This window comes from Haliotis asinina, chromosome 6, assembly GCF_037392515.1.
Source record: "Haliotis asinina isolate JCU_RB_2024 chromosome 6, JCU_Hal_asi_v2, whole genome shotgun sequence".
NCBI classification, from domain to species: Eukaryota; Metazoa; Mollusca; class Gastropoda; order Lepetellida; family Haliotidae; genus Haliotis; species Haliotis asinina.
In genome coordinates this window covers 29,792,810-29,820,344 of record NC_090285.1, presented here as the reverse complement: position 1 = coordinate 29,820,344, position 27,535 = coordinate 29,792,810, and the positions used below count along the sequence as shown (strand labels likewise).

Below are 27,535 nucleotides of genomic sequence, written 5' to 3'. Positions count from 1 at the left end.
ATGAAGATGATTGGATTTTCCAGCATGATAATGACCCAAAACACACTGCGCGCTACACAAAACAGTGGTTGTCGGGGGAAAATGTTTTAGACTGGCCCAGTTACAGCCCAGACCTAAACCCAATTGAGAATGTGTGGGGAGTCATGAAGGACAGAATAAACCAAAAGGGACTGAGGAATATTGAAGATATGAAGGCCGAGGTGGTCCAATATTTCGATACCCTGTCACACAATAACCTACAAACTTTGATGGGTAGTGTGCCTAGGCGTATTCAGGCATGCATTGCTGAGCGAGGAGGTCTAACAAAGTACTAAAACAAGACTGAGACTGTAAAAGGATGATGTTTTAACATGTTTATGTAAGTAAAATGCCAGAAGTTGATAAACATAATGAGTTACATGACGCAACATGCACTACAAAAATGACTTGGTTTCCAGAAACCTGGAAACCATCCGTAATGTGGGTAATTGCGGAATCCAGTTGGTTTCCATTCCCTGAAACTCACTAACTGAGTTTCCAACTAGATTCCATTTTGGAAATGTGATTTTGGTATTCCTGTAAATGGAAACCAAAATGAAACTAAGTTCGGGGGTTTCTTGTTGGTTTCCATACCTGGAATTTGCAACTCTCAGATCTCACTAAATGGAAACCAACATAAAAGTAGAAAATGTAGTTTCATGTTGGTTTCCATTGCTGTTTTGAACTAAGTAACATAAAAATGTGTAATTGTTTACCATCCTGACATCCAGTTGGTATCCATTCAGTAAAACTGGGTGACCTAGTTTCCAAATAGAATCCATAATGGATACTCTAAGCTCCAGTGATGGAAACTGACACGAAGCTATGGTCATGTGTTGGTTTCCATTCCTGACTTAGCTTTCACGAGGTGTTATTATTCAATCTGAATGTGCCTGGGGAAGGAATAGTAGATTCGTATCATTGCTTAGATGAACAAGACAACAAAAGTAAATTGTTGACGCATCATTCTTTGGATATCACAATATTAAATGTGGCTTCAAACTGATGCTAAAAGAACTATACACTTTTTTCCCTTCACATTCTTGTTTATTCGTAATGTAATGAAGCATCATATTCCAACTACCATGTACACAAACTTCCCAATAACCGTACTAAACATGCAAATGGTGAAAGGACGAATGGCTATAAATGGCCTTTGCCCAGCTATGTGCGCGAGGCACACTTAGTTCTGTTTCTCTAGATTGGGATGAATGGGGCAAGTCCAGGTTTCGGTTGTCTGCTTTGTCAAATTGAGAATCATACGCTTTCTTTATCTGAAAAGAAATAATAAAACAGTGATATCTATATACAAGAATAAAGGTGAGTTGACTCTGCATAGAAACATTGCTCAAACTTTTATTATATATTAATTATAACTTATTGGATCATTGAGTTGTGTATGGGCTTGTATTCCTTTCGGTAAATATATTGTATAAAAATAAATAAAATTAAAGCCACTTTAGCAATAGCAATAGTTCAGATATATATTAATAATTAGAAGGTAAATGATGCAATATATAAAAAACAGGCTATAGACTGCCAACTCCTGGGAATGTGAAAGAGTATAAGCATTTAGGAAGATTAGTATAAGTCATTAAAACAATTATCAGTTCGGTACTTACATGATGCTATTTATGCAGAACATATGTGAATTATACAATAAACTGAGGCAGTGCGTAAAGTTTTGCGTTAAAAGCATTTATAGTTGGCATACTTTGACACTGAGTTCAAATACTTGACAACTAATCAGTGTCAGGTCATTAGTGTGTCGGGGTTCGTGTATCGGCTTCATTGGGGCAGTCCCCACTTAACAGGCTCCTATTATCAAAATTAGCTAAGCTGTAAAAACAATAGAACTTACCTGAGTCAGGTGTTGACAGACAAAACCGGAAGTAATGAACCGGTAATGCATGGGCACGCGAACTCGTGACATTTTATAAAAGCAACAGTTTTATGTACTGAAGTGGTGGTTTTTAGTCTTTGTCTTAAAATCACATCCAAATTGGGTCAGAGAAGGATTTCGTGCCTGCCAATCGAAAAAGGATCAGGTATTTCTTTTTACCCACAATGCCCATACGCACGGTTGCCGCCATTTTGTCACTTGATCTCAAGTTGTTTTGAGACGACTATTTTGAAAGCAGTTCTATCCCGGTATGTCCAGTAATGACGACAAGGAAGTCAACACAGTGCAGTATTCCTACGTTTGCCCGTGTTATCTGATTCAAGAGACTGGCAATGAGATTTACAATAGAAGCTTTGGAGATTCGGATACGTGAAAATTTGAGAACAGCAGCAGTCGTCGATCGCAGCGGGAGAAAAGGAACATTCCACGATCTGGTCAGGTACAGTGTTGTTTTCTTGAAATAAGCAATAGCACATGTTATTCGTAATGTTTAACGTAAATAAGTAACTACTACAATACATATGAAATTTTAGACTTGATGGACCTCGGTAACAAAGGCGTGTCGAATTCTTAGCAAGAGAGATGTATGGCTTCCTTCACTCAGCACTCGGTTAATTCAAAAACACAATATTACTGTGATTTGGATCAGCTCACACACGATTAAAATGGTTCAATGTGTTAATGAATGAAAAATCATCTTTGCAAGAAAAAAATAAATCACAAATATCTCTAGTATATTATTGCTTATGTGCTTGTTACGACTCAAAATAACTTCAAACGTATTTATAAATGCGAATATTTATTTAAGAAATCCTTTTCATATTGCTTTTGATATTTGCACATTTGAAAACAATGTAGTCGGGGATAGTGTGTCATTTTGCATTTATAGGTGAGGGATTCTCTGACGAGGATTTGGTGCATTGTTTGAGTGAAATTTCAAAATTGAAATTTCACAATGTTTTCAAACTAATATTGAATATTTTTATATTATTGATTTATGAGATAATTTAGATTTGCCATCTGTTGTAAGTAGTGTTATGCTTATCATATCAAGATTTAACGAACTCTGAATGAAGAAATGTGGATTGTGTTAGTCCCACAGAAAAGGTTACGAAGAGTTTTTGATATAAAGAATATATGGGTATACAATGATGGATTGCCAACCCAAAATAGTATATGAATTTGCTGACCTGGATTCTTTTCATCTAGCATATTCTACACTTTGCAAATTCATATTTATTCTTTTTATTCGACACTTTATTGTTATCAAGAGTGCAATATGACAAGTTCCTGACTTTTTTAAATCGATGCATTTCTACGTTTCCAGCATAATGGAGGGCAGTGTTGGAAAAACTGAAGAAGGCAGTCAGGACCAACTCATTTTGACATACAAAAGGTATGTATAACCTGAACCGTCCAGTACATAATGTACATACAACATAACCAAATAATGTAAATCTTAGGAATCAGTAAGAATGCGCATGTCACTATTCTTGTAACCTCCAACTGGAAACATGTTTCACTTATAGTTATGCATCATGCACATGTCTCCTTTCAGAAGCTTTTTGATGGGTTTGGATGAACAAGATGGATCACTTAAGAAGGTGTCGGGAAAGCGGAGGCCCACGGCTTGTACGCAAAGAAAGGCAAAAAGTTCAGAGTAAGTAAACATATTCTAGTCATTTTACATCTTGCAGAGATTAAACATTTTAAGGAAACCTTTAAAATATCAAGTTAATTTGGATTCTTTCTATGTACATTCAAGGAATTTCAAAATGAACACTGTTTAAAAAGTGCAATTTATCCTTTGAAAAATACAGCTTAAAAGTTTTAAATATTATGTAGCACATTATGCTGCAGCGTTTGCTTGTGACCCCATATTCATAGCTTGTCTGGATGAATGACTCCACATTACTGGTTAAGAAAACATGTCTTTTCACAATAACGGATAAATCGTAGTTCTATACTCATAATGTGCATTGTAAGTAACATTCAGAAAATAAATTATGGCTTTCAAAGGCGAATATCTTCATGTCTCTGCACTCTATCATATATCAATAAGCTGTTCTGCGATTGAAACTTTTGATGTCAAATGCTCAGTTTATACTTTTTGATCTCTTCGCTTATCGGACATGGGGTTCAGTGTATTCCACCTCAAGCAATGTTTGACCGTTTTCTTTTCTCTAGCCATGGATATCGTAGACAAATGCTTGTTTGTACTGATAGTTTGTTTTCTAAATTTCAGAAGCTGGAAAGGAGGAAGGCTGTGAAACGATTGACTGGCCGGAGAAGAAGCACACAGTTCTTCCTCTCTTGGGGAAAGAGCTAACATTTTTCTAACTAGGAAGCTAAGTGATATGGGCTGGTCTACAGTGTGTTTAAGAAAAATATTCTGTACTCACTGCTAATTATTCCCTTGCTTTTATTTCATTTACTAACTTGAATAGTCCCCATATTATTTGTTTACAAACATATTGTTGAATATAATAAACTTTTAATGAATTTATGTTTTATTCTGTCGTTTGTCACCCTGAAGCCTTTTACCATTATGCAATTGTATAAAATACCTGATTTGCTACATGTGAGACATGAAACAACATCTTTTCCGGAGGACCGGGTAAAGGGCCCACACGAGCAAGTTTCAGTTCATGGAAACTAGGTATTAAACTAGGTTGGAACCTACAACACGGAAACCAGGTTGAAACCTACAATAAACTCATACCTGGAAACCAGGTTGAAACCTGCAATAAACTCATACCTGGAAACCAGGTTGAAACCTACAATAAACTCATACATGGAAACCAGGTTGAAACCTGCAATTAACTCATACCTGGAAACCAGGTTGAAACCTACAATAAACTCATACATGGAAACCAGGTTGAAACCTACAATAAACTCATACATGGAAACCAACTGGATCCCGCTTGGAGGAGTGGGTAATGAAACGAACTGGAAACCATCCTGAAATGGTGCAGTTTCAGTTGCATGGAAACCACAATGAAACTATAGGAAACTCCCTGGAAACCAACTGGAAATGTTGGTTTCCATGACGTTTCCTCTCGGTTTCAGTGTTCCGGAAACCAGCTTATTTTTGCTGTGATGATTCTCAATAATTTTGTGGGAATACTATAATGTTTGTCAGTATTGTACTTCTTAGCTTCTAAAAGTCACCGAAAGAATCTGTCTCAACATTGAAGCCATAGCATAAGACCAAACAAACCCACTAACATCCACACCGTGCTGCAGGTGGGGGTGCACAGAATGAGACTGGTGGGAGACAAGGCTAATGCTGAGGCGGAGCTGAGGAAGAAACTCGGACAACTGCTGTACCTCACCAATCTGGCAAGGGTGAGGTCAACGTATTATCTTGCATCCTGGTTTGTGTATGAGTTAGTTTGGTTCCAACAGCCTGTTCAATATCAATATTCATACAAAAGTGTGACTTTCAAGAGGGAGTGGATGGAATATTATGAAGCCCCTTTTTGATCACTTTTGACAGTATTCCATGTATTCATAATAATTAATGTACACAAACTATGGAGACAAAATGTTAGAGATTTCAAAGCAGATAGCTGTTTTTCTTCCCATCCATATATATGCTTTTTCAAATCTTTTGGGTTTCATTGAATGTCGCATTAATTACTTGTCAGCTCAAACTATCATTGAAACTTGTGTACATAATTATAGTATTCATGATGGCGATAGATGACACTAAAGACAGGTAAAACATGTTTCAGGTAACAAGAATATTTGCTTTCATTCAGATTCAGATAGTCTATTAAAGGGGCACTGATGCGGAGCGAATAACATTTCTCACCAACGGTCTAATTACAAAACCAAACAAATTGGTCGGCACCCGCTCCCCTGACCGTGACAGACAAAGGGACTGGGCTCCTGTCCAAATTAGCAGAATTTCTTCACCCTAAAAAGTGAGGAGGCTGTATGCCACATGCCGTTATTCAAAAATATCTATGGTATTCCTTATCTGATTGTAACAAAATATCCCAGCAGTGTAGTTTTTTTCTGATGCCTGGATGGTATAGTGACTGATCCAATTTGATCCTATTTCTCTGTTTTTTAATCATGTCATGTGAAAATATGATGTCTACATACACATAGCAAGCCATTTGTTTTATATAAGTCCGACAGATTGCAAAGCTTTATACTTAGGTAGTTTTGAGGGTTGGTCCAGCTGTCATAACAAACATCATACATAAATTTTGGTAGCTTCAACCCTGGTTTATTATCTACGATAATAAAAAACACACAGTTGATTTGTCTGAATTGGAAAACTAATAACAGCGACTTTGCCACTGATAGAGAAATCTGAAAATTTTCTTATGTAAAAAAAACCCTGATTATACCCATTTACCCAAGTACACAGCAAATACCTATGTGCATTTCTTATGTAACAACAAAGTTCCGTTGGTATCCTCAAAAGAGTTTTGGCCCATAAATGTTTTCAGGCTGCATGCGACACAGAGATTACATCGTCCTTGGTGTAACTCGTGTTTGATGGTGTAAACCTACATGTGTTATTTGTCATCATTTGCTTGATGGTTAATTAATGAATTTATAATGGGTGTAAATAGTAGTAACATCACTAAAATTGCTCGACATAGGTTCCCATTTGGCATTTCTCCTGTCTGGAGTAAATACTCAACATTATAAATTAAGGTCTGTAGTGGCAAATGCTTTGAATGTTATGTAATATGTGCATGTAAGTGATGCAAGAGGGTTTATCAGCTGAGTTACAAAAACAAACATCGATCAAAGGATTAACCAGTAACACTGATTGATTAATTCCTTCCACAGCAGATTTGTCAAAAAGGCAGTGTTTATGATTAGATTTACGTAATCTATACTGAATACACCCTGTTGTAAAGTACAAGTGTAAAAACAACATCCTTCGTACAAAGAATTAACCGCCACTGCCTTGAAAGATTGATTGTTGCTCATTATTGGCTAACTAATGGCGGACATCATACAGTTAGTTGCCAGGTGTGCTGTCCTCTGTGACCAGTGAGATTATATATACACCAGTGTGAAAATTTCTCAAATGATGTTTTACTTTTTCGCATATTAGACTGTTGAAAGACACAAGACATAGAGTAGGATTATTTACCAGCTGCAGATGAATGGAATATCATTCTTTTATGTGGATATTGATGGATTCATTCCTGAATGAGGTAACAGTCTGACATTGTTGCTATAACTTTCGTCCCTATTAAATGTATTCACTTTAGTCTGTCTTAAATTTAATATTTGCATTTTGTTTTAATTTATTTCATGTAGCATTCAGCAGAATCTGTATTGCAGAAAACATGCACTAGGTCGCAAATAGGGTGTGTGTGAAATATGATTCACCTTTGCAATCTATACAATGTTTAGATATTAAAATCATGTTAGAAATTCACTGTAAGTATAAGCAGACTGTGTGAGTTTTTTTCATTAACTTTCAGAATGCATACAGATGTGACAAGGAACTAATTAGGTTTATAAGACATAATATAAAGACGTACACTGACTTTGTTATTTTTCAGTCCTAGCGGGGTTTTTTTATACCACTGGCAGATGAGTAAACTTCAAAGTGTTTGATTTGTTTTCATAATAACGAAGTAAAATGACTTCTTCTTTGTTGATCAGTCTACACATAAACTATCAATTGCGCATGTGGGAGGCGCAGCAGAGATCACAAACCAGTCACGAATTCTGGGATATCATCTGGAGACTCTTGAGAGAAAAACAATAACAAAAGAAACCACCAGTCCACGGAAATTGCTCCGCATCAGTGCCCCTGTAAACAAACCCTCAGGTAGCATCAGCTGTATGTCTTTACATGTGTTGAATGTGTGGTAGAAATGTGCCTACAACACGACTAAGACAAGTCATGTCATGTGTTTCAGTCTGAGGAAATGAAGGATGGGAATGGATCCAACCCTGATCCTTGCCCCATCTGTCAGAAAGCTTTGGGTGTGGAAGTGAGTATTGATATCAAGTGTTTCTCAACAGCTTGGTCAACATAATCAAGTAGTAACAGGCAAATTTGCTCCAGAGTCCTCAAATAGCATAACAGTAAAAGTCTGCCCAATATGAGGGTGCTCTTTGATGCATAGATAGAAACAAATGGATTTAGAAATATGGATAGAAGCATAATGTTTTGTTTTATTATGTGCATGAGAAACAGTAGGGGTACTGGCATATATTTGAGTGATGTATACACAAAGGAGTGACAATATAGTGACTGTAGAGGAATTCGAACGTTAGATTACATGATGTGTAATGGGTAGCTACAGTTGGTAAACAGGTGAGTAACAAACAAGGCAGTAGTCTGTACTGATAGTAACACTTTATATTTGGTGTGCTGTAGTGGAGTGTTCTCCTGTGTGGTCACTGTTACTGCCTCGACTGTATACGGATCATGGTTGAGCAGTACAGCTTTGGCGGACGCAACCGTTCTCTCAAGTGTGCCCTGTGTCGCCAGGCAACACATCATTCTGACATCTCTTATGTCAGCACAAGGAAATCTGCTGAGGAAGAAGAAGATACAATGGTGATTGTAAGTGACATACAAATCATTTCTCACTCTTTTGTCACTGCTGATTCCCAGCTTGAAACTTAAAGGTTAATCCACAAATTGGTACATAGAGACTAAATTCAGAAGTCTGTAAGCTGCAGCGTTAGTGATTCAGCAATAGGAATGATAAGCTTACAAATTTCATTGAAACCAAGGATTTGGTTTAAAATCAAAATTGAAATTCGAATATATAGCAGCAACAGCAATAATAGCAGACCATATACACATGTCAGTGTACACAAGTCTCAGCCGTTCCAGGGAACTGTGGAAACAGGAAAACTAAGTTCAGGCCTACTATACAAATGGTGAACAAATCATCAAAACTGAACTCATATCCACCTAAACTAAATCTTGAAAATTTGATATCGTTATATAGCGCATCAGCCCTCTGTTGTATTAAGCTTCAAATCTATGTTCATACTTCCCAGTGTTAGGCTTGCTATTATACACAGTGTATATGAGTTCAGTTTTGATGATTTGTTCACCTTTTGTATGGTAGGCCTGAAGTTGGTGCTTTCACACTGGAATCTCATCCTGACTGCAAGTCAGTTTGTGGAAGTTTTCCTTGACTCAACCCGATGTGGGTACACCCAATCTTAAGGGGTATCTATCTATCTATCTATCTATCTATCTATCTATCTATCTATCTATCTATCTATCTATCTATCTATCTATCTGTATATGTATATGCATATGTATTTATATATAAAACTTGTTTTTACTCTTTACATTTGTCCACTCTAAATACTTTGACCCAGAATATCTTCCATGCAGGGCAGCCACTCAACCAAGGTGAAGGCAGTTGTCAGTTGTATCAAGAAAATATGTAAGGAGGACCAAACAGCCAAAACTCTGATCTTCTCAACGGTTAGTGACCACACATTTCTGTTGTATGGTTGTTTGTTGTTGTCTGTGTCATGACATATGTCTGACATATGTCATGACATCCATTGTCAAGTGTCCTCACTTGTCATCATCTGTCAGCAAACGTCACTTGGATGAGGAATATGAAACATTGCATTTATGTAACTTCCAGTGAAACCCAATGAGCGGAAATAGTTTTCGTTCTTTGCTGTATGTGACCAGGAGATACTTTGAGTGCTCTAATGCCCTTACATGTAGCATCAGCTAAGAATATGGGAGTAATTCTCCAGGAAACGAAACCAGCCTCTACAATTGGAACTACAAATTGTATCGGTAGCTCCAGTGTAAGTTGGCCAAATTGTGGCAGTCAGAAATCATCACAGGAATGGTGAGTCCAATTCCTCAGACACAAAATCAGAGTTGTTCTTCTAAGTGTCCTTAGAAAATTCTCAAAGCTACTTGCATCAGGCTTTGACATTCACTATGTTGCTGTATATGAAGACAGACTTTTTTGTCCATTGGTGTTGAAAATTAACCCAATACAGGACTGAATGGTCAGGCTCAGTGACATGGTTGATATATGTTGTTATATCTTATTTGAGTAGATTGAAGCTCATGCAGACTTCCATGACAGGAATATTACCAAGTTTGTGATTAAACATCAAATAATCATCCAAACCATTTTTTTCTGGATAGTAGACACTTTGTGCAGAGGCCAATTAAGTGCATTCATTTTTCCTTATCAAGTTTAAATGCTTGCGGGTAGTAATCCAAAAAGACAGGTGACATCCTCAAGTTAGAAAATCTCTCAATGGCTCTCATTGGCAACTGCGCCCTCACAAGCATATATAGATACTGTTTGAGGTTGGACACTGTTCAATGACCTTTCTCAGCCTCCTTGAGGCCATGTTTGCTTTTGTAGCTTCTTTCACATATGAAAACTGTCAGAAGGTGTTGTTTGAGGTTATTCTGGTTTTCTTTATTCTGTTGCAGGTTCAGATTATGTACCTGAATTTGCACTGTTTCTGATTTGCAACACTTCCTTTATCATTAATAGATTAATATTAATAGGGTAATATTTTGATGAGATTTTGTACTCAACTATGCTGCCTGGGACATGCCTTCTGTTTATGGGGGAGTATGTAGCATAGAATCCTTAGCTTCTCAACTTGCAGACAGGGTTAACCTCTTTGGTGTCTTTGGTCATGTAAACAAGGCGTTTGAATTTGGATCAGAAGGTCTATGGTTTGAATCCCAGCATGGGACTCAGAAATTTTGTGGCCTCTTCACTAACATGCAATTCCTCACACATTTGTCCTTTATTCCGAGTACACCTAAGGAAGTTATCATGCAAGGAAGGCTCCAGACTCCAAAGATTCTGTCATGTTTAATACTGTTGTCAAATATATCAATCAGCTGTCTCGCACACATCCTGGTTTGAAGTGTTAAAGACATGTGACTTATTTATAATGTTAAAGAGGTACTAAAGTTAAGCCTGAATTGATTTTTTGCATTTCCTATCAGTGTTTTCTGGTGTCACTTGTACTGTGTGTGATTTAGTTTGTACCACAGCACAGTAGCACTTTGTATCATGATATTCTGTTTAGCGATGGAAACACTCATTGCATCTCTGCTACCAATTCCTCTTAATGGTTAATCTCAAAGGAATGGCTTAAGGTGCTGTCTTTATTTCAGTGGCATGATGTGCTGGACGTTATAGCCAAGGCTTTACAGCAAAACAGCTTAGCTTTCAGATCCCTCCACATCGCAGGAAAGTTTCAGGTAGGGATGTTTGCATGCATGTATAGGACCCAAGTCCTTTGATTTAATTTGATGATTTAATGTGCACATAGTTTTTGATCTGGACTTCATGTTGACAGATATGTGAATGTCAAAACTGACCAAGACATTGCTATTGGCAGTGAGCCAAGGGTACAGCTTGTCAGGACCAGTGAAGAAAACAGCCAAAACAAATATGTACCTGTAACATTTGATTGCTTTATTTCCTGAAACTTGTTTCTGATCCACAGGTTTAGATTGAATAACATTTTTAAAACCCATGGTTTTGTGTTGTTTTTCTTCCTAGTGGTTGACTAGCATGACATACACACTAGCATCTGAAGTGATCTCCCATGACACAAGCATGGGAATCTCATTTCTTTTCTTGTGGTAAACAAGAACACATGTGCTTACATATTCTTTGTTAAAATTTACTAATTTTTTCAGTTTTGACTTTTCCATGTTGATATTAATTTGGGTAAATGTAAAGGTAGCAAGTGTGTCTCAGCCTTCCATTTGGGTACTAAAAATCATGCCTGAATCCAGACGAGTGTGTGTGTGTGTGAGGTTTGTGTGTGTGCATGTATGCGTGTGTGTGTTGGTGTGGAGGTGTGCATACCCTCCTTTTGTCCTGACAGTTTATTAAATAACCAAGCCATGTTACTTTGTTTCATGTTGTGACCCCTGCCAAGAACTTTCTATGGTATTCTATGGTAACTGGTTATCTTTTTCAATGAATGTAACCAAGGGAGTCTCCTCTGCTGCACTATAGCCATTTTAGAGATGTTATTCAAGGTCTTTTGAGTAGAAAAGCAGCTATTGAAGAGAAAATGGAAGACCATGAGATATACCTCAACCAGGGGTCCTTGATCTTTGTCAGGACAAGAGCAAACCCAAGACTCCATTCAGAGGAAGTGGGAAGATGCTATCAACCAGGAACGATTGCATGTTTGTACCAAATCCAGTTGTCTTTTCAAAATTTTTCCAGACAGCTGAAGCATGGACTCCACTCAAAGATTTAAGGAAATAGATGCCAGCATTCCCCGTGAAGGTATTTCAGGATGAAGTGGGCAGCCGTTTATCAGCTTTTATAGAGAAATGTGGGAACGTCATACCAACCTAAGGATTTCAGAAAGAGTTTCCTCACCTGGCATGCAAGCCTGATATATCAGCTGCAGCGTCTGCCTTTAACAACTTCAATTGGACTGATTCCAGCACTGAAGAATTAGACCATGAGCAGCCAATGCATGTGTAATGGCACCTATAAACTGCAGATTTTTGCTGTACCTCAGTTAAGGTCAACATCTTCTCCATGGAACAAGGGAAGTTTATCACTCAACATTAGCACCTGTTCTTCCTAGCATCTTTAAACGAGAGGATATCCCAAGCGAACATGGAATTAAGAAATGGGATTTATCAGTTGTAGTATCAAGATTACTACATCATCCATTTGAGCCTATGGAAAAATCAAACTTCTGCCTTCCATATGTCACTTGCGGCAGAATCATGAATTTCAGAATTGCATACCTTGGATGTAGAATCTTGACTTACAATCTTATCTTCAAGGTCACCACAATTCTTTGACCACTTTTCAAACTCTTGTTAACCTCATAACTCATGTAACTGTTGTACCCAATGTCTTCAAATTTGATTGTACATTTTGGCCTACATTGGGGGATTACACAGACATCAGTTGATTTGGGTGACCTTGATCTTATTTTCACTGTGACCACGACCCTGTGTCCAGTTTTCAAACTTTTGTAAACATGATATCTCATTAAAATGTCGCAACCAATGTTTTCAATTTTGTCGACAGCCCACATAGGAAGATGTTGCAGATACCAGTCATTTCACGCATCTTGTTTGTGACCAAAAAGTAGAAAAGTGAATATGTGTTAAATATTTCTTTCTTCCTCAGCAGCACAGACATTGCCATGTTAGTGGCACACAAATACCTATGGCAAATGATTCTTCTGAACTTAGCACTTTGAATAGTCACATGCAGGGATTGGGAAAGAGAACTTTGACAATGGGCCATTTTCTAGATTATTAGCCATTTTCTGAATTTAGAATGTATCAATAGCAAACTTCAAAATTTTAATTCTAATTTGCAAAATGGCCCATGGCCCCTGCCTTTCCAATCCCTGAATCACATGTACACTCAAAGACAAAATCCTACTATCAAACTTGATCTTGATCTTGTCATTTTTGAAAAAGTCAAAGAATATACAATGTATATAATTTTTAATAAGTGTCATTTGATAGTATTGCGATTGACAGGATTCAGGAAGTGCATGGCAAATATGTAGGCTTCAGCTTTGAAATGCTTGCATCTTGGGTGCTAAGTTGTACGACTACCAGTCGTTCAGGGTGCCCTTGGTTTGGTACCTCCTGTGAGTACAGCTCTTCTGACATTGGGTAATGCAGGGAGCTTCAGAGTTAGGGAGTCTTCATATTCTTTGGAAAGTTCTTGGTAGGTTTGACATGGAAGAAGTTCCATTCACTGCATGGGACAAGGACCCTGAACAAATTTTTACCTTAACCAGCCTTACTCTGCCAGGATCACCCAAAACTAATTAGCTTCATCCGTATTTTAATCTCTAATAATAACCTAGAGCATAGCACATTGTATTTGATGTATATTGTTTTCATGTGGAACAATTTAGTGAGTCACTGTTTGATCGTGAAGATTATGTGGAACATTATATAACTGTATTGTGACAGTTGAAGAGCATTATGTAACTGTATTGTGACAGCTGAAGAACATAATACAGGTATATGTTTTAGAGATGGTAGATTTCTTGCATAAAGAATAAACTTTGATTTTCATGAGATTTCCCCTCATTTATTGTATTCATTTTCTGTTGCAGCAAAATCTCAAAGAATTTAAAGAAGATGCGAAGGTAACATGTCTGCTGATACCCCTTCACTTGGGTTCCAAAGGGTTGAATCTTATAGAGGCTACTCATGTTTTGCTTGTTGAACCTATTCTGAACACAGCTGAGGAATTGCAGGCTGTTGGCAGAGTTCATAGGATAGGCCAGACGAGGTAAGTATTGCACACACTAGTAATGTGGATCACATTAGCTCCACAGCTTCTCCATTGGCTTCTGTCTTTATATGTTATAAAACCCCAGTCAGCAATATTTGACAGTGATGTGTAGATAGTGAAGTCTATGTCCGGCACATCGGTGACTGAGGACATAAAGACCAATACAAGATGGATATGAACACTTTTCCATAGGTGAGACCCGGGTGCATTGGGACAAATTTTGATTTATTCAGCCTATCTCCCTTTTAAAATGGATTTTCAATAAAATAACACATCTTCTAATCAACACTAATCTAATCAACAATAATGCACCAGGACAAATATTTATGCCACAAGCTTGAAATTAGCAGAGCCAGAGTGATTTTATAGAATATAAAAAATGTACTAATGTGCCCCACCTTGGGATGCATTAAGACACACAGTTGGGTGGACAATCATTAACAAAATGACGAATACATCTTCACAAGCCAATACATGATTCTAAATATATATCTTAGAATATAATTAGAAGTTCTGTTACAGAACCTTAACTTAAAAAACAAGGTGTTTCAATCAGAATCATCCTTTACGAAAGAAACAACTAATTAAACCTCAATAACTTGATAACACAAGAAATATTCAAACAGTCATGTCTGATGAGGACTAGATAAGTTCAAAATACCTTATCAAACTAAACTTCAGCAAGAATTTCAATCTAATGCCCTTTTCAGAATGTAACAGTACTGAACAATAAACTGCTGGTAGAAAAGAATTCCAGGAGCATTATGTCTCCTCAAGTTCAGTATTAACAGTAAATCCCCACTTCCACAAACAAAAGTAGAAAATATTACTGATATTGCAGATGTACTCTGACTTAAAAATACTTGAACAAAATCGAGCAATTCTGCCATATGGTCAGGTCAGAAGTAGTCAATGAGATCAATATCAAATCTGAGTTGCTTTGAAGAAACGGAAAGTGATTTAGGGAGTTTAGTGACAACATCTCCAATGCTAACAGACCTGTGAAGGTTCAGGGTAGGATAGGCCTTCAGCAAACCATGCTTGTCATTAAAGGCGACTATGCTTGTCGTAAGAGGCGACTAACATGATCAGGTGGGCAGGCTTGCTGACTAGGAGGACACGTCATCGGTTCCCAAGTGCACAGATCGATGCTCAGCAACCCATGCTTGTCATTAAAGGCGACTATGCTTGTCGTAAGAGGCGACTAACGTAATTGGGTGGTTAGGCTCGCTGACTAGGAGGACACGTCATCGGTTCCCAATTGCGCAGATCGATGCTGTTGATCACTTTATTGTCTAGTCCTGACGCAATTATTTACAGACTGCCACCATATAGCTGAAATATTGCTGAGTGCAATGTAAAACTAAACTCACTCATTTACTTCAATGGCAACAGTGTCAGTGTCCTCCTTCTGGATGTTCTTGTTTTTCATTTCAGAAAAATGGTGACATACTGATCATGTAAACAAAATCACATCGGTATAAATTTATATGGGGTGCATTGGGACATGTCAGTGATGACTTTCATCTCTTGGCTGATTACTTTTAATTAATCACTGTTTTAATTAAAAGTCATACATCAACTGAATGCCGAAGCACTCTGGCAGATAAAGCTTCAACGTAACGTGTGAGAGTTTTACAATGAAGTTACAAAATCATGTTTAACTAACCAAATTTCTGTTACCCATGCTGCGTCCACATGTGCTTCAAAAAGTGCCAGGATGCATGATGTCACTTTCACACATCTATAAATAGCGGCTTTGGGGGTGTCCCAGTGCACCTTGTGTCCCAGTACACCCCTGTCTTCCCTAATCCTCTGTGTCTGTCAATGTTATTGATATCATAGGTCACACTTTGATGACAGGGCTGGATAGAATTCAAGAAGCTTCTGTTTCCTCAGTGCCATGACTGTTGTATTTATGAATTGCTGTGATCATTATCATAGGATATTTGTATAGCGCACATATCCATGCAGCTGTTGCGTTCTCAATATGTTGGTATTTGTTTCCCCTTATCATTGGAGGTCACTCTCAGGATCACCTTGTATCATGAATCTTAACTCTCTGGGAGTTTACTGCACATTGCTGTACCTGCAACTAGGTGTATTCATGTGGCCACCATCTGGTCATATACCAATGGTTTCTTGGTTTCTTTTAAGTGCACAGGGTTGTACACTACACACTTTATTCAAAGAATAATTCTTCCATTACATCAGGAGTTACTCTATCCACCTTTCCATTATTCTGTATCAGTTATATAGATGCTGCAAATTTATTCAGTTTTCCTTACCCTGACTCATGCTTATTATGCTCATCTCCTTCTCTGCGAATGATAGTGCAACACTTGAATCCTATGTAGTTCCCTTTGGAGAGGATGTAAAAGTTCACTTACCTACAAGTTGCCTCCCTTGAATACGTTCTCACCAAAACAGGCACACAACTAACCATGCTTGCCACCCTCTCCTTCATCGCCCAGGTGGATGGTTGGGGAGCATGGGAGTTGCTAAACGGCTCTATATCCTTTTACATTTTGACCCCTTTATACAAATTTAGCTGTATACTGTTTCTGGTTTGTAATTAGCCTTATTGTATTAAATATTGTCAAAATTTTACATATTTTGTGACCTTTTCCATCTTTTGTACTTTGTTTACATTTGATTAAATCTTGCTCTCTTTGTAGGTACCGTCTGTCTGTGGCTGATCCACACCCCCAATGTCATGCACTAATTAAAGTTTTTCTAGCCTTCGCTGCTACTGTTGCATTAATTTACTAACTGATAAAACTAGAAGCAGTGCCAGTATCTCAGTGTTGCTAACTATTGCTGAAGTTCATGCTCTGGACCAGGACATAGCTAGGTCAAAGAAGAAGTCATCTTGAACAGAGCTGGCATCATCACTGATCAAGAAACAGATGTCATCTTCGTCTGCAGTACAGAAGAAATCCAGGACTGTGTCAAAGTCATCCTGCTCCAGTAAGACAATGCTTCAGAGGTCCTATTATGAAGACATTGTGCCTCCTGCCAAAGCAGATGCCCATACTGATCCACCGATTTTGTTGCCTGAAGTTGCAGTTACCAGTAAAGCATTGAAGCGTCCCTCTATGCTGAGACCAGTGTCCTTGGCAATGTTATCAACTCATCAGCTGTTTGAAGACCAACTGTCAGATCTCAGAGACAGCAGCAGTGTTATCCTGTCACTGTTGCAAGAAATTATATAGGGAGGCTCGGCATTCGCGAATGCTTTGTCTACTGTGCATTAGTTCCAGCCGACAATGCAGAACTTTGACTGGGTGGCTTTCATGAAGGAGTTTAGAGAACAGATGATGACTATGAACATTGATTTACCGAAGAAAGGACTGTGCCGATGAACTCTTCAATGACAGTTGTCATTCACGAACCTGTTTCTAAAATATCAACGGCCACATCACTACTTTACAAATGAAGATGATGTGCACAAACGTCAGCGTTCGAGAATGTCCTAGCAGAAAGAAGACTCAGCTGTCTTAGCGAATGAAGGTTTCACAAACGTACTATAGTCCATGAAGGTGAACAGAGATTCACAAATTCTCATCATTCCAGAATGCCAAGCAGGATGGAATCCCCACCGACATTCAGCCACTCCACTTTCAAATCCTACAGCTGGCACAGATACAGATCAGCAAATCGAACATTCACAAAAAAATAGCATCCACAGAAGGATCATTCGTGAAAAGATTCATGCATGGAGCATTTGGGAAAAGAGGTCAGCCTCCAAAAGGATGCTGCTGGAAGATGCTGTTCATCAGACGTGGAATCCAACAATGGATTCTCATCTACATGAATATCATGTGATACTCATATCAACACATTTGGAAAATGTCTCCTAGAAATGTGTCATCTGTTTAAGATCCACATTGTAAATGGAAGTCTGGTACAGACAAGGGTAAAGGTGATTATACGCTTAAAGTCGAACCCCGTTTATCCGGATGTTTTGGTTTCAGTGAAAAATGGTCCGGATAGCGAGATGTCCGGTTAACTGGATCTAACAAGCAAAACGTGAAAATTAAGTGAAAGTAAAAAAAAATTCATGTACATATATCAATAAATCAACAGTCAATAGTAATAACAGTGAATCATCATAACATATAACTGTACTGATAATACATGGAAGGTGGAACGCAGGTTACCATTTGTCAGGTTGTCTGGAATGTAATCATTAGCGTGTGGAGCTTCAGATGGTAAGTTAGATGAAATAATAAATCGATGACAAAAAGTTTCTATTTTGCCAATTGCATGTCCTTTTTTTCAATTTTAAATGCCCTAAAAACATATGATATCACATCGAACTTATGCTGTCTGCAGAAAGTAAACTTCTGGATGGGATCACATTGACTTAGATCATGTGGGGGGCTATTTTTAATTTGCATCGCGACATATAGCAGGGGTCGATTTATAAGTGTTATATACAGTACAATTACAGTGTAGTTTACCTTAATCCTACTTAACATGTGGTTTTGTTACTGATGAGATGTTCTCACATGCACCAAACCCTAATGAGTGACGTGCATCATTATTGTTTTGATGACTAATTAATCAATTCACACCAAATGACTTCCAGTAGATTAAGAATGAAATCACATAGTCTTGAGGTAAATGGTATTGATGTGACACATACACATGCACATTGCACACATCTCTCCGTCCGGATAACTGGATCATTTTTCAATGGAAATCTATAGGAATGGTTTGAAAATTCGCCGTCCGGGTCCGGAAGCGCAGGGTCCGGTTAACCGAGTACAATTAATGAACATAAGTTTCGTTTCACAAAAAAATCGTCCAGAAGGCGTGGTTTCTGGATATGTGGGGTCCAAGTAAACGGGGTTCGACTGTACATGTCATGTTGGATGCACTGTGAATGACTGTATCATCGGGACATCTACAGTTTTTAATCAGATATCAAGATTGGATATTGCCTCCTGCTGTGAATATCGTTTTCCCTGTGGTAGATACCTGGCAAACAGCTGGGTACGATTGAAGTGCCTTTAAATAACCTATTGATAAGTACATCTGGAAACCCCCAAAAGGTGCTGTATTTGTTTCAAATCATTTGAAGCGAATTGGAGAATGCAACAGATGTAATGTGTTCTGATTGTGGGCTTAGTTTACAAATGTTCAGTGATGTAATATTCAAGTCAGTGGAGTTTATGAAGCGGAACATTGCATCCTCCAAGCAAAACCCAGATTGGTTTAATTATACATGTCTAGCACTTTAACATCAGCAGTGTCATTACCTCAACAGATTTAGGAAGCATAAGGACACGCCATCTCAAGATTTATGTATTTCATCAAGAAATATCTACACAAAACTGCATGAAGAGATGCGAAACAAAAGTTTGAAAACAAAAATATGAATGAACACCCTGACTCAGTTACTAATTCCCAGTTATTTTGGAGAAAGATAAAGTAAATCTCATGTGCGTATAAAATTGAAAATAACATTACAGTAAATTCATGGCACCTGTACTTTAAGAATCTTGTTAATTGGGACTGTAGTATGATTTCCTGTGACCCGGAAGAAGATATTAGCAGCATGAAAGTCAGGCACAGGATATACCTAGCGATATATTCGGTGTACCCATTAGCCAAGAGGAAATCCTCTCAAGTATCAATAAACTTAATTTAAATAAAACTGCTGGGGAAGACTTCATTATTTGTTAGTTCTTTAAGTGCTTTTGTCATACATGTATCATCATACCTTACCTCAAAATCATATTCAGCACATTGTATGATAATGGATCATTCCCTATAAAATGGGCAAAGGCAATAATTGTGGAAATACATGAAAAAGGCGATGAAAACGATCTGCAAAAATGTCCCACCATTTCCCTTTTAAGTATTTTGGGGAAATTTATACAAACATTTTTAATAACGTTTTAGTATTCTGGTCAGCCAGTTTGGGTATGATAAATGAAGAACAAGTAGGTTTCAGAGCAGTCTCTACTACCACAGACAATATATTTGTTTTTCAATCAGAAATGTGTAAATAGGAATAGGTTCTAGGAAAGGTGGTAGATTGTATGCATGTTTTGTAGATTTCTTCAAAGACTCTTTAACTCAGTACAGACACACAAATTATGGTATGTCTTTAAGGTGTATTTGACTGTCCTGTTGGTGTTAGACAAGGATATGTCATAAGCCGATTTCTGTTTATGTTTTTTATCAATGAACTAGTGTCTGAGAGTAACTGTTCATGTTCCCCTGGTGTCCAGTTGTATCCAGATCTTGTTGAATTATGTATTTTGATGTTTGCTGATGATGTGCTGTTTTGTTTTTCTGAGAGTCAGTAATTGGTTTACAGAGGCAAATTAATGCCTTAGAAACCTACTGCAATAAATGGGCCTTAAATGTCAACCTTGATAAAACTAAAATTGAGATTTTTTAAAAGAATATCTAAACTGTCAAAATCAGAAAAATGGACACATGAATCAACTAGTTGTTACATCCTACCAGTATCTTGGCGTATCACTTAATAGAACTCTAAATTGTTCCCTTTCTGCCGAAAGCATTTCATTTAAGGCAGAAAAAACTTTAATGTCTATTACGAAATGCCTTTGTAGCTTTAAAGACTTATCATGTGATATCTACTCCAAAATAATCAACTGTAAGATACCTACATTATTACCTATAGAATTATGAGGTTTTCACAAACATGATTGGAAAGGTTATTACGTTATGCATGTAAAGGATTACTTGGTTTAAAATGTCAGCAAAAAATACAACTGTACTTGAAGAAACTGGTTGATACCCTGTCCATGTGTACACTCTTAAACGTGGTATAGCTTACTGGTTAAAGCACCTCTTCATGCCCTCTTTACACTACCCATCTAAAGCTTACAAAATATTATGTAATCTAGATTCAAATGCAAGCACCATATGAAATAGGTTTAACTAGCCTTCACATTTGAAAAGAGTTCTCTATAGCTTTGGACTTGGCTATGGGTGGATATGGCAAAGAGTTGGAAATAAACATTATTTCTTAAATGTACTTGAAAGAATAACCAAACATTGCTTTATGCAAGAGTGGCACGCAAAACTCTGTACATGTCCATGTACTTTTTTCCTGTTTAAAGAAAATTTCATGTGTGAACCATATGTACGCAAGATCAATCAGCAGACAGTAAGAATATCCATGTCACAGTTTCATTCCGCTTATCATGATATAAGCTGTTATAAGGAAACGTTTTCTGAGAAATCTACTGTGTGCAAATACTGTAAATTGAATGCTTTGGAAGATGAATACCATTTTCTTCTGATTTGTGATTATAATAGAAACATTAGAAGCAAATATATACCCAGTTTTTTTAAGAAACAACCGTCAAAACATAAATTTATCCAACAATTTGTCAGGAGAATGAAGATTTTTATGGATATGAACATCTTTATCATGAGAACACAACGTTTCAGAGTTAATGCTTACTCCTTCATCAGGTGAATGAGAATGGGGTACAGAGCTATATTTATATGTACAGGTAAAACAATAACAAAGTAACAAGTGGAATGAATTAACGAAAGCTGGAAGCCAGTCTAAACAAGAACTGATAGGAAGCCGACAGTTAACAATGATGGAAGCCTATGGTAATACATTACAGATGACAGGATATGTTTACATAACACAGATAGGGGATTAAGGATGATGTACATGATTTCCATGAGGGTTGATGGGCATGATACATGAGGGTTGATGATGTACAAACACAAGTTGCTAAGGATGTACACGAGTAGATTGGCTATACATTGGTACACTGTTGTGTAAACACTAATGAATTACTTAGATAGAATGTACACAGATAGATAAGATTAATTTATCAATAAGTCCCAGGCACTTGGTAGGTACAGTCCTTGGTCACGGTTGATTGCTGGTTTCTGTCTCCGGATCTCGATGGCCTCTTGTAGTTTCTTGTGGCACCAGTTGTTGTTGTTGGCAGATAGTATCCTACTGTCCTTCCATCGAATTGAATGTCCAGGGTTCTTGCGAATGTGTTCAGAGACGGCCCCAGCTGTGAACACTCTAACCCGAGAGGATGCATCTACCAGATCCCTTGCTACTGTGGCGATGTATACATTAGAGAAATGCTGAGACCAATCAACACCAGAATGAAGGAACACCAGACCTCCGTCAGCAAACTCGACCAGAAATCGGCCATCTCTGAACACATTCGCAAGAACCCTGGACATTCAATTCGATGGAAGGACACTATGATACTATCTACCAACAACAACAACTGGCTCCAAAGGAGCATAGTCTATTTATTAGAATTATTCCAAGGGTTAGGGTTAGGGTTTAGGGTTAGGGCAAGGGACCTAATCCAATATAGTAGGTAAATGCATGGGCACCAATTGTTTTCCTTTTCCATTTTTATCACTTTGTTCACAAAGGAAAAACGGGAGACCAAAAACTTCAAAAGTTAAATAAATGATGAAATGGTTTAATGTCGACATTTTGGGCTGGTGGAAATTGGCCTCCAGCAACTTTCACGTCTAGATCTACATATTTTCAATAATGATTCAAAGTCCTAACTCACCCTCAAGCCGTCACCAAACATGCCCATGTCTCACTCATTCCTTAGTGCGATCTACATTATCCTTACTGTATTCCCTACAACACTTCTGTCACGAAAGCACACAATCATTTTTATATAAGCATGTCATTCATGCATGCACCGTGAAATCAACGTCTGACGCCTGACGTCAACAACTGTTTTCAGTTCAAAACCATATCGGCTCATTCAACACAACATGGTATCTTGTAGGTTACGGAATAGGACAATCGTGCCAAATGATATCGGGACCATTCGGCAACTGTCAGTAGATTGAAAGCACGAGGCACCAAGTCTACCCGTAAGCTTAGTAATTGTCCGCAACCAATTTGACTCTTTCCGTTCATTTCCGTGACGTCACAGGAATGACTAGCTAAATTTGCTTATAGCTCAGTCGGTTAGCTGTCGGGCTAACAATCCGAAGGTCGCAGGTTCACGTCCGACGGGTTCTCACAAACTGGTTGCCTGTCTCAATGACATGTGACCTACGGCTGGGAACGTCCTCGCGAGAAATTGTGGTGCTGAATTCGAAAGGTGCTCACAATCAGCTTGAGATGAAAGCAGTGATCAACGCCTTAAAGCACTGGCCATGCTCACTGATCAACCAAGCGCTGACACAGACAACTCAGCAGTGGCATTCTACATAAACAGACAAGGATCAACAAGATCACCAAGCCTGTTGCAGCACACATTCTAGTTGTTCAAAATGGTAGGCGACCTTAACATCAAGATAAAGGCTTCTCTCATTCTGGGAGCCACAGAATTTATTAGCAGACACTCTTTATCGTTCACTTCAGCCGCCTCCTACAAAATGTATGCTCCACCCAGAGGCATTTCAGTTTGTCATAACGTCAATAGGATCTCCCCTCAAACACCTGTTCTACACACAGATACAGACATTCATCTCACCAGTACCAGATCCACAAGCAGTAGATACCATGAGCATATCTTTGGAAGGACTAAAAGCATATGCGGTCCCACCTCTGGTTCTACTACTGCAAGTATTTTGGAAGATCAAGCAGACAAGAGTACTGCAACTGACTTACTGCGCCTTACTGAGCAGCGAGTGTCTGATTTCCCGATCTCATTCTGAAAGTCAAGAGTCCAACCCTGACACTACCAGAGCGGCTGAACCTCGTGGCAAGACTTGCTTAGAGAAAAAGTTACCCCACCAGAGCAGCAAATGCAGTAACTCCAGCTCTATGCAGATCAACTTGCAACTTGTATGACAGGTGACAGAGATTCCAACAGTATGCAAGGCAAAAATTCTTCATAGCAATGAAAGCAACTCATCCTCAAACGGTGGAATATCAAAGTGATCGTAGACAGACAAGATGACTGAAAGGTTCAACTCTATCTACATATTTGGCAGCAATCAATACAGTCGTCACAATGAAGACAGGCATCAAGCTGACGAAAGCTGGAAGATCAAGAAATTCAGAGCACCAGCATCGCACAAGTGATGTCTATGACCCACTAGAACAAACGACTTTCAAGCTACTCACACAGAAAATGTTGTTCTTTTGACACGTGGAAACCATGCTGCAGTACATCTAGGACTTAGATGGGACTTCATTGCAAAGGACCAGTTATCTGGCCAACTGGACAGACAGTTCCACGACCCAGAGCTATCTACGATGCTTGGTCTGGAGGCTATTCAAGACTTGTTCTTGTGTTCAGTTAGAGCCTTACAGATCTACAAAAGACTAAAACTCGAAAACTCTTGTCTGTAGATTTCAAGAATGACAATGTCACTTTGGATAAGTTATACTGAGGGCCTACAAGGCAGCAGGACTGGAACCTCCACAAGCATCCAACCCGTATGAAGTCAGAGCTCTGGTGTCTACCTGTATCGCTGTGCATGGAAACTGCTTGATTGAACTGATAATGGAGGACTGCTTTTGAAAGTCATATACAGTGTTTGCCAACCACTAACTGAGAGACATCGCCATCAATCGTCTCCAGCATTCACCAGTTTGGGACACTTGTTCTAGCACAACAAATAATGGTTCCACAAAGGCACTGAGTTGAAATCTCACCCTTTATCATGTTGATAACCTTCGCTCTGGAGACCTATTGGTTGAGAGTCTAGGACAGGCTGGCATGAGTGATTAAGACCCTGTACTTTTAAGGAAGATACTCGTACATGGAAAGGGTTGCAACTCTAAAGGATTATATCATGATTCATTATGTGCTATACATAACTGGTAAGAAGAAGATGTGAGTGTATCTAGACGTTCACTTGTCTTGTAGCAGTCTTACAAGATGTGGTCTCCCTGAGTTGACAGATGAAGGTTGGAAGAATCGGATCAAAGAAGTGCAGTTGTACACTTCCCATGGGGGTAGATAGGATGTATCTAAAGGGCAGTTGATGCATGAAGATTCAAGTGTTCCACTATCATTCGCATAGATGATGGAGATAAGCATGAGACAAGATAAGTATAAATTATAAGTTTTACTTAAAAATTACATTCTTTTCTAGTGCTTGTTTTGAAGGGAGTCACTTTTCATGACACAAATAATTATGTATTGCTGACAGTGATGTGATGATAGCCAGAATTCTATCAATTCTTTGAATTATTTTAGAAGCATTGTTTGATTTCTCATCATGCCCTCATGAAAGCTATGACAAAGGTCACTAAAGCATATTATATGAAATATAAGGTTTTTTACTTTTTTTCAGGTCTACACACATTCACAAGTTCCTTGTTCGTGGAACTATTGAACAAAGAATCAATAGCATGGTCAAATCAATGTCAACTTCCGATACTGCTTATAGTGGTGAAGATCATACAATGACAATTGGTGACCTGGCATCACTTTTTACTGAAGTTAACACAGAGGTAGATACAGAAATTTCAGAACCACCTATAGAAGAAGAAGGCAGTTTTCCAGACACTCAAAATGAACCTTTTCAAAGGTCGTGCAGCTTGGGAGGTCTGGCTTCAGTTGCAAGCTCTATGATGCAAGAACCACTCCCTGGCACAAGCTCTATGATGTATGAATCACTCTCTGGCACAACCTCTATGATGCATGAACCACTCCCTGGCACAGTGTCTATGATGCATGAACCACTCCCTGGCACAGTGTCTATGATACATGAACCATTCCCTGGCACAAGCTCTATGATGGATGAACCACTTTCTGGCACAACCTCTGTGATCGATGAACCAATCCCTGGCACAACCTCTATGATGGATGACCCACTTCCAAGAGCCAAGACAGATGATCCAGTTGCTGAAATCAAATATGCAAAAGAGGACATGCCCGAAAACAGTTCCATGGAGGATAACTTCATTCCAGAAACATACATCACAGATGAATAACTTTCTGGAGTAAGGTGTGTTGTTGGTGACATAGTTCATAAACCAAGTACTACATCTGGTGTGCAAGTTCCTGAAACAGGCCCTATAGTAGACGCTCCAGCCTCTGAAGTAAACACCATTCAGTGTTCCTGTTAACACAGAAATCTGCATTTTTCACTCAGAAAATCAATGAAAACATGCAAAACTTATTTTGTGTGCTTAATTTTAAAAGTACCATAGAACAGCAGCATATAAAAAACAAGACATTTGAAATGATGCCAGATTGTAATGAAAATTTCATGCGTAAAAGAATTGGACTTACATATGTATAATTTCATTTCTACACACACTTTTATGAACCTACTGCCATAGTAGATGCCCCAGCCTCTCAAATAAGCACCCTAGTAGATGCCCCACCCTTTGAAATGAGACCCATGGTAGATGCCACAGTCTTTGAAATGAGAACCATAGTAGATGCCCCAGCCTTTGTAATAAGCACCATAGTAGATTCCCCAGCCTTTGTAATAAGCACCATAGTAGATGCCCCAGCCTCTCAGATAAGCACCTTAGTAGATGCCCCAGCCTTTGAAATGAGAACCATAGTAGATGCTCCAGCCTTTGAAACAAGCACCATAGTAGATGCCCCAGCCTTTAAATTTGAAATGAGAACCATGGTAGATGCCCCAGCCTTTGAAATGAGAACCATGGTACATGCCCCAGCCTCTGAAAAAAGCGCCTTAGTAGATGCCCCAGTTCTGGAAACAACCTCATAGTAGTTGTCCAAGTTCCTGACTCCATAGTAAGTAAGATGTGAACACAATAGTAGATTCGTCTATTGCAGGGCAGCCACTATAGTAGATGCCCCATTCATTGAAATATATACCATTAGTAAATGACTCAGTGAGATGATCCAAGAACAAGCACTATAGTAGATGCCTCAGTCACTGTTATTTTTGGACCTATTGTTATTGTTTGAAACGAGCACTTACGTAAAGGTCCCGAAACAAGCACTGTGGTTGTGATTCTTCTGATGTTCAATGGAATGAGTGAAGATATTTATGGGAGTTCAATTTTTTCCAGAATGTTGTTTTGATCCATCATGTACTGATCATTTCCATCATTTTTTTTCTCTTGTTATCATATGAAATATAGATTATTATATCTAAGTATTTAAATATTGGCAGCTGACCATGTATATATCATTGATCTGGACCTGATGAATTAACAAAAGATTGATTATTAAAACGTTCTGATGAACCACTTAGCCTTGTGACTGTTTAGTGACCTTCTGCTAATGGGTTCTTTGAGAGTTACTCAGTTCATGGCTGCTGCCATTACCTGACCTAATTTATACAGGAGTAGTATGACAGTGAGGATTCTATTACAGGTACCTTAGGGGTTTATTTAGTCTTATTTAGGGTCCAAGTAAACTGGTGAGGGTTTATTGGCTTCAGCCATCCTTGG

The 27,535-nt window shown here is 38.4% G+C and overlaps 2 protein-coding genes across 2 annotated transcripts in view; both read left to right on the top strand.

Annotated features, from left to right (window-relative positions):
- Positions 1–27,331, top strand: part of LOC137287583 (E3 ubiquitin-protein ligase SHPRH-like) — a 192,413-nt gene extending 165,082 nt beyond the window's left edge. Inside the window, exons 26-32 of the mRNA XM_067819951.1 lie at positions 5,168–5,269; positions 7,828–7,902; positions 8,292–8,480; positions 9,273–9,365; positions 11,058–11,144; positions 14,012–14,190; positions 25,450–27,331. Of these exons, the coding sequence (XP_067676052.1) occupies positions 5,168–5,269; positions 7,828–7,902; positions 8,292–8,480; positions 9,273–9,365; positions 11,058–11,144; positions 14,012–14,190; positions 25,450–26,092 (1,368 nt within the window). The 3' untranslated portion in view covers positions 26,093–27,331. The remainder of the gene's footprint in view (positions 1–5,167; positions 5,270–7,827; positions 7,903–8,291; positions 8,481–9,272; positions 9,366–11,057; positions 11,145–14,011; positions 14,191–25,449) is intronic.
- LOC137287585 (uncharacterized) lies at positions 2,038–4,427 on the top strand. The gene is made up of 4 exons (XM_067819955.1): positions 2,038–2,360; positions 3,249–3,317; positions 3,480–3,581; positions 4,167–4,427. The coding sequence occupies exons 1-4, from the start codon at positions 2,254–2,256 to the stop codon at positions 4,189–4,191; spliced, it is 303 nt and encodes a 100-aa protein (XP_067676056.1). The 5' UTR covers positions 2,038–2,253; the 3' UTR covers positions 4,192–4,427.
- Positions 27,332–27,535: the final 204 nt, after the last annotated feature.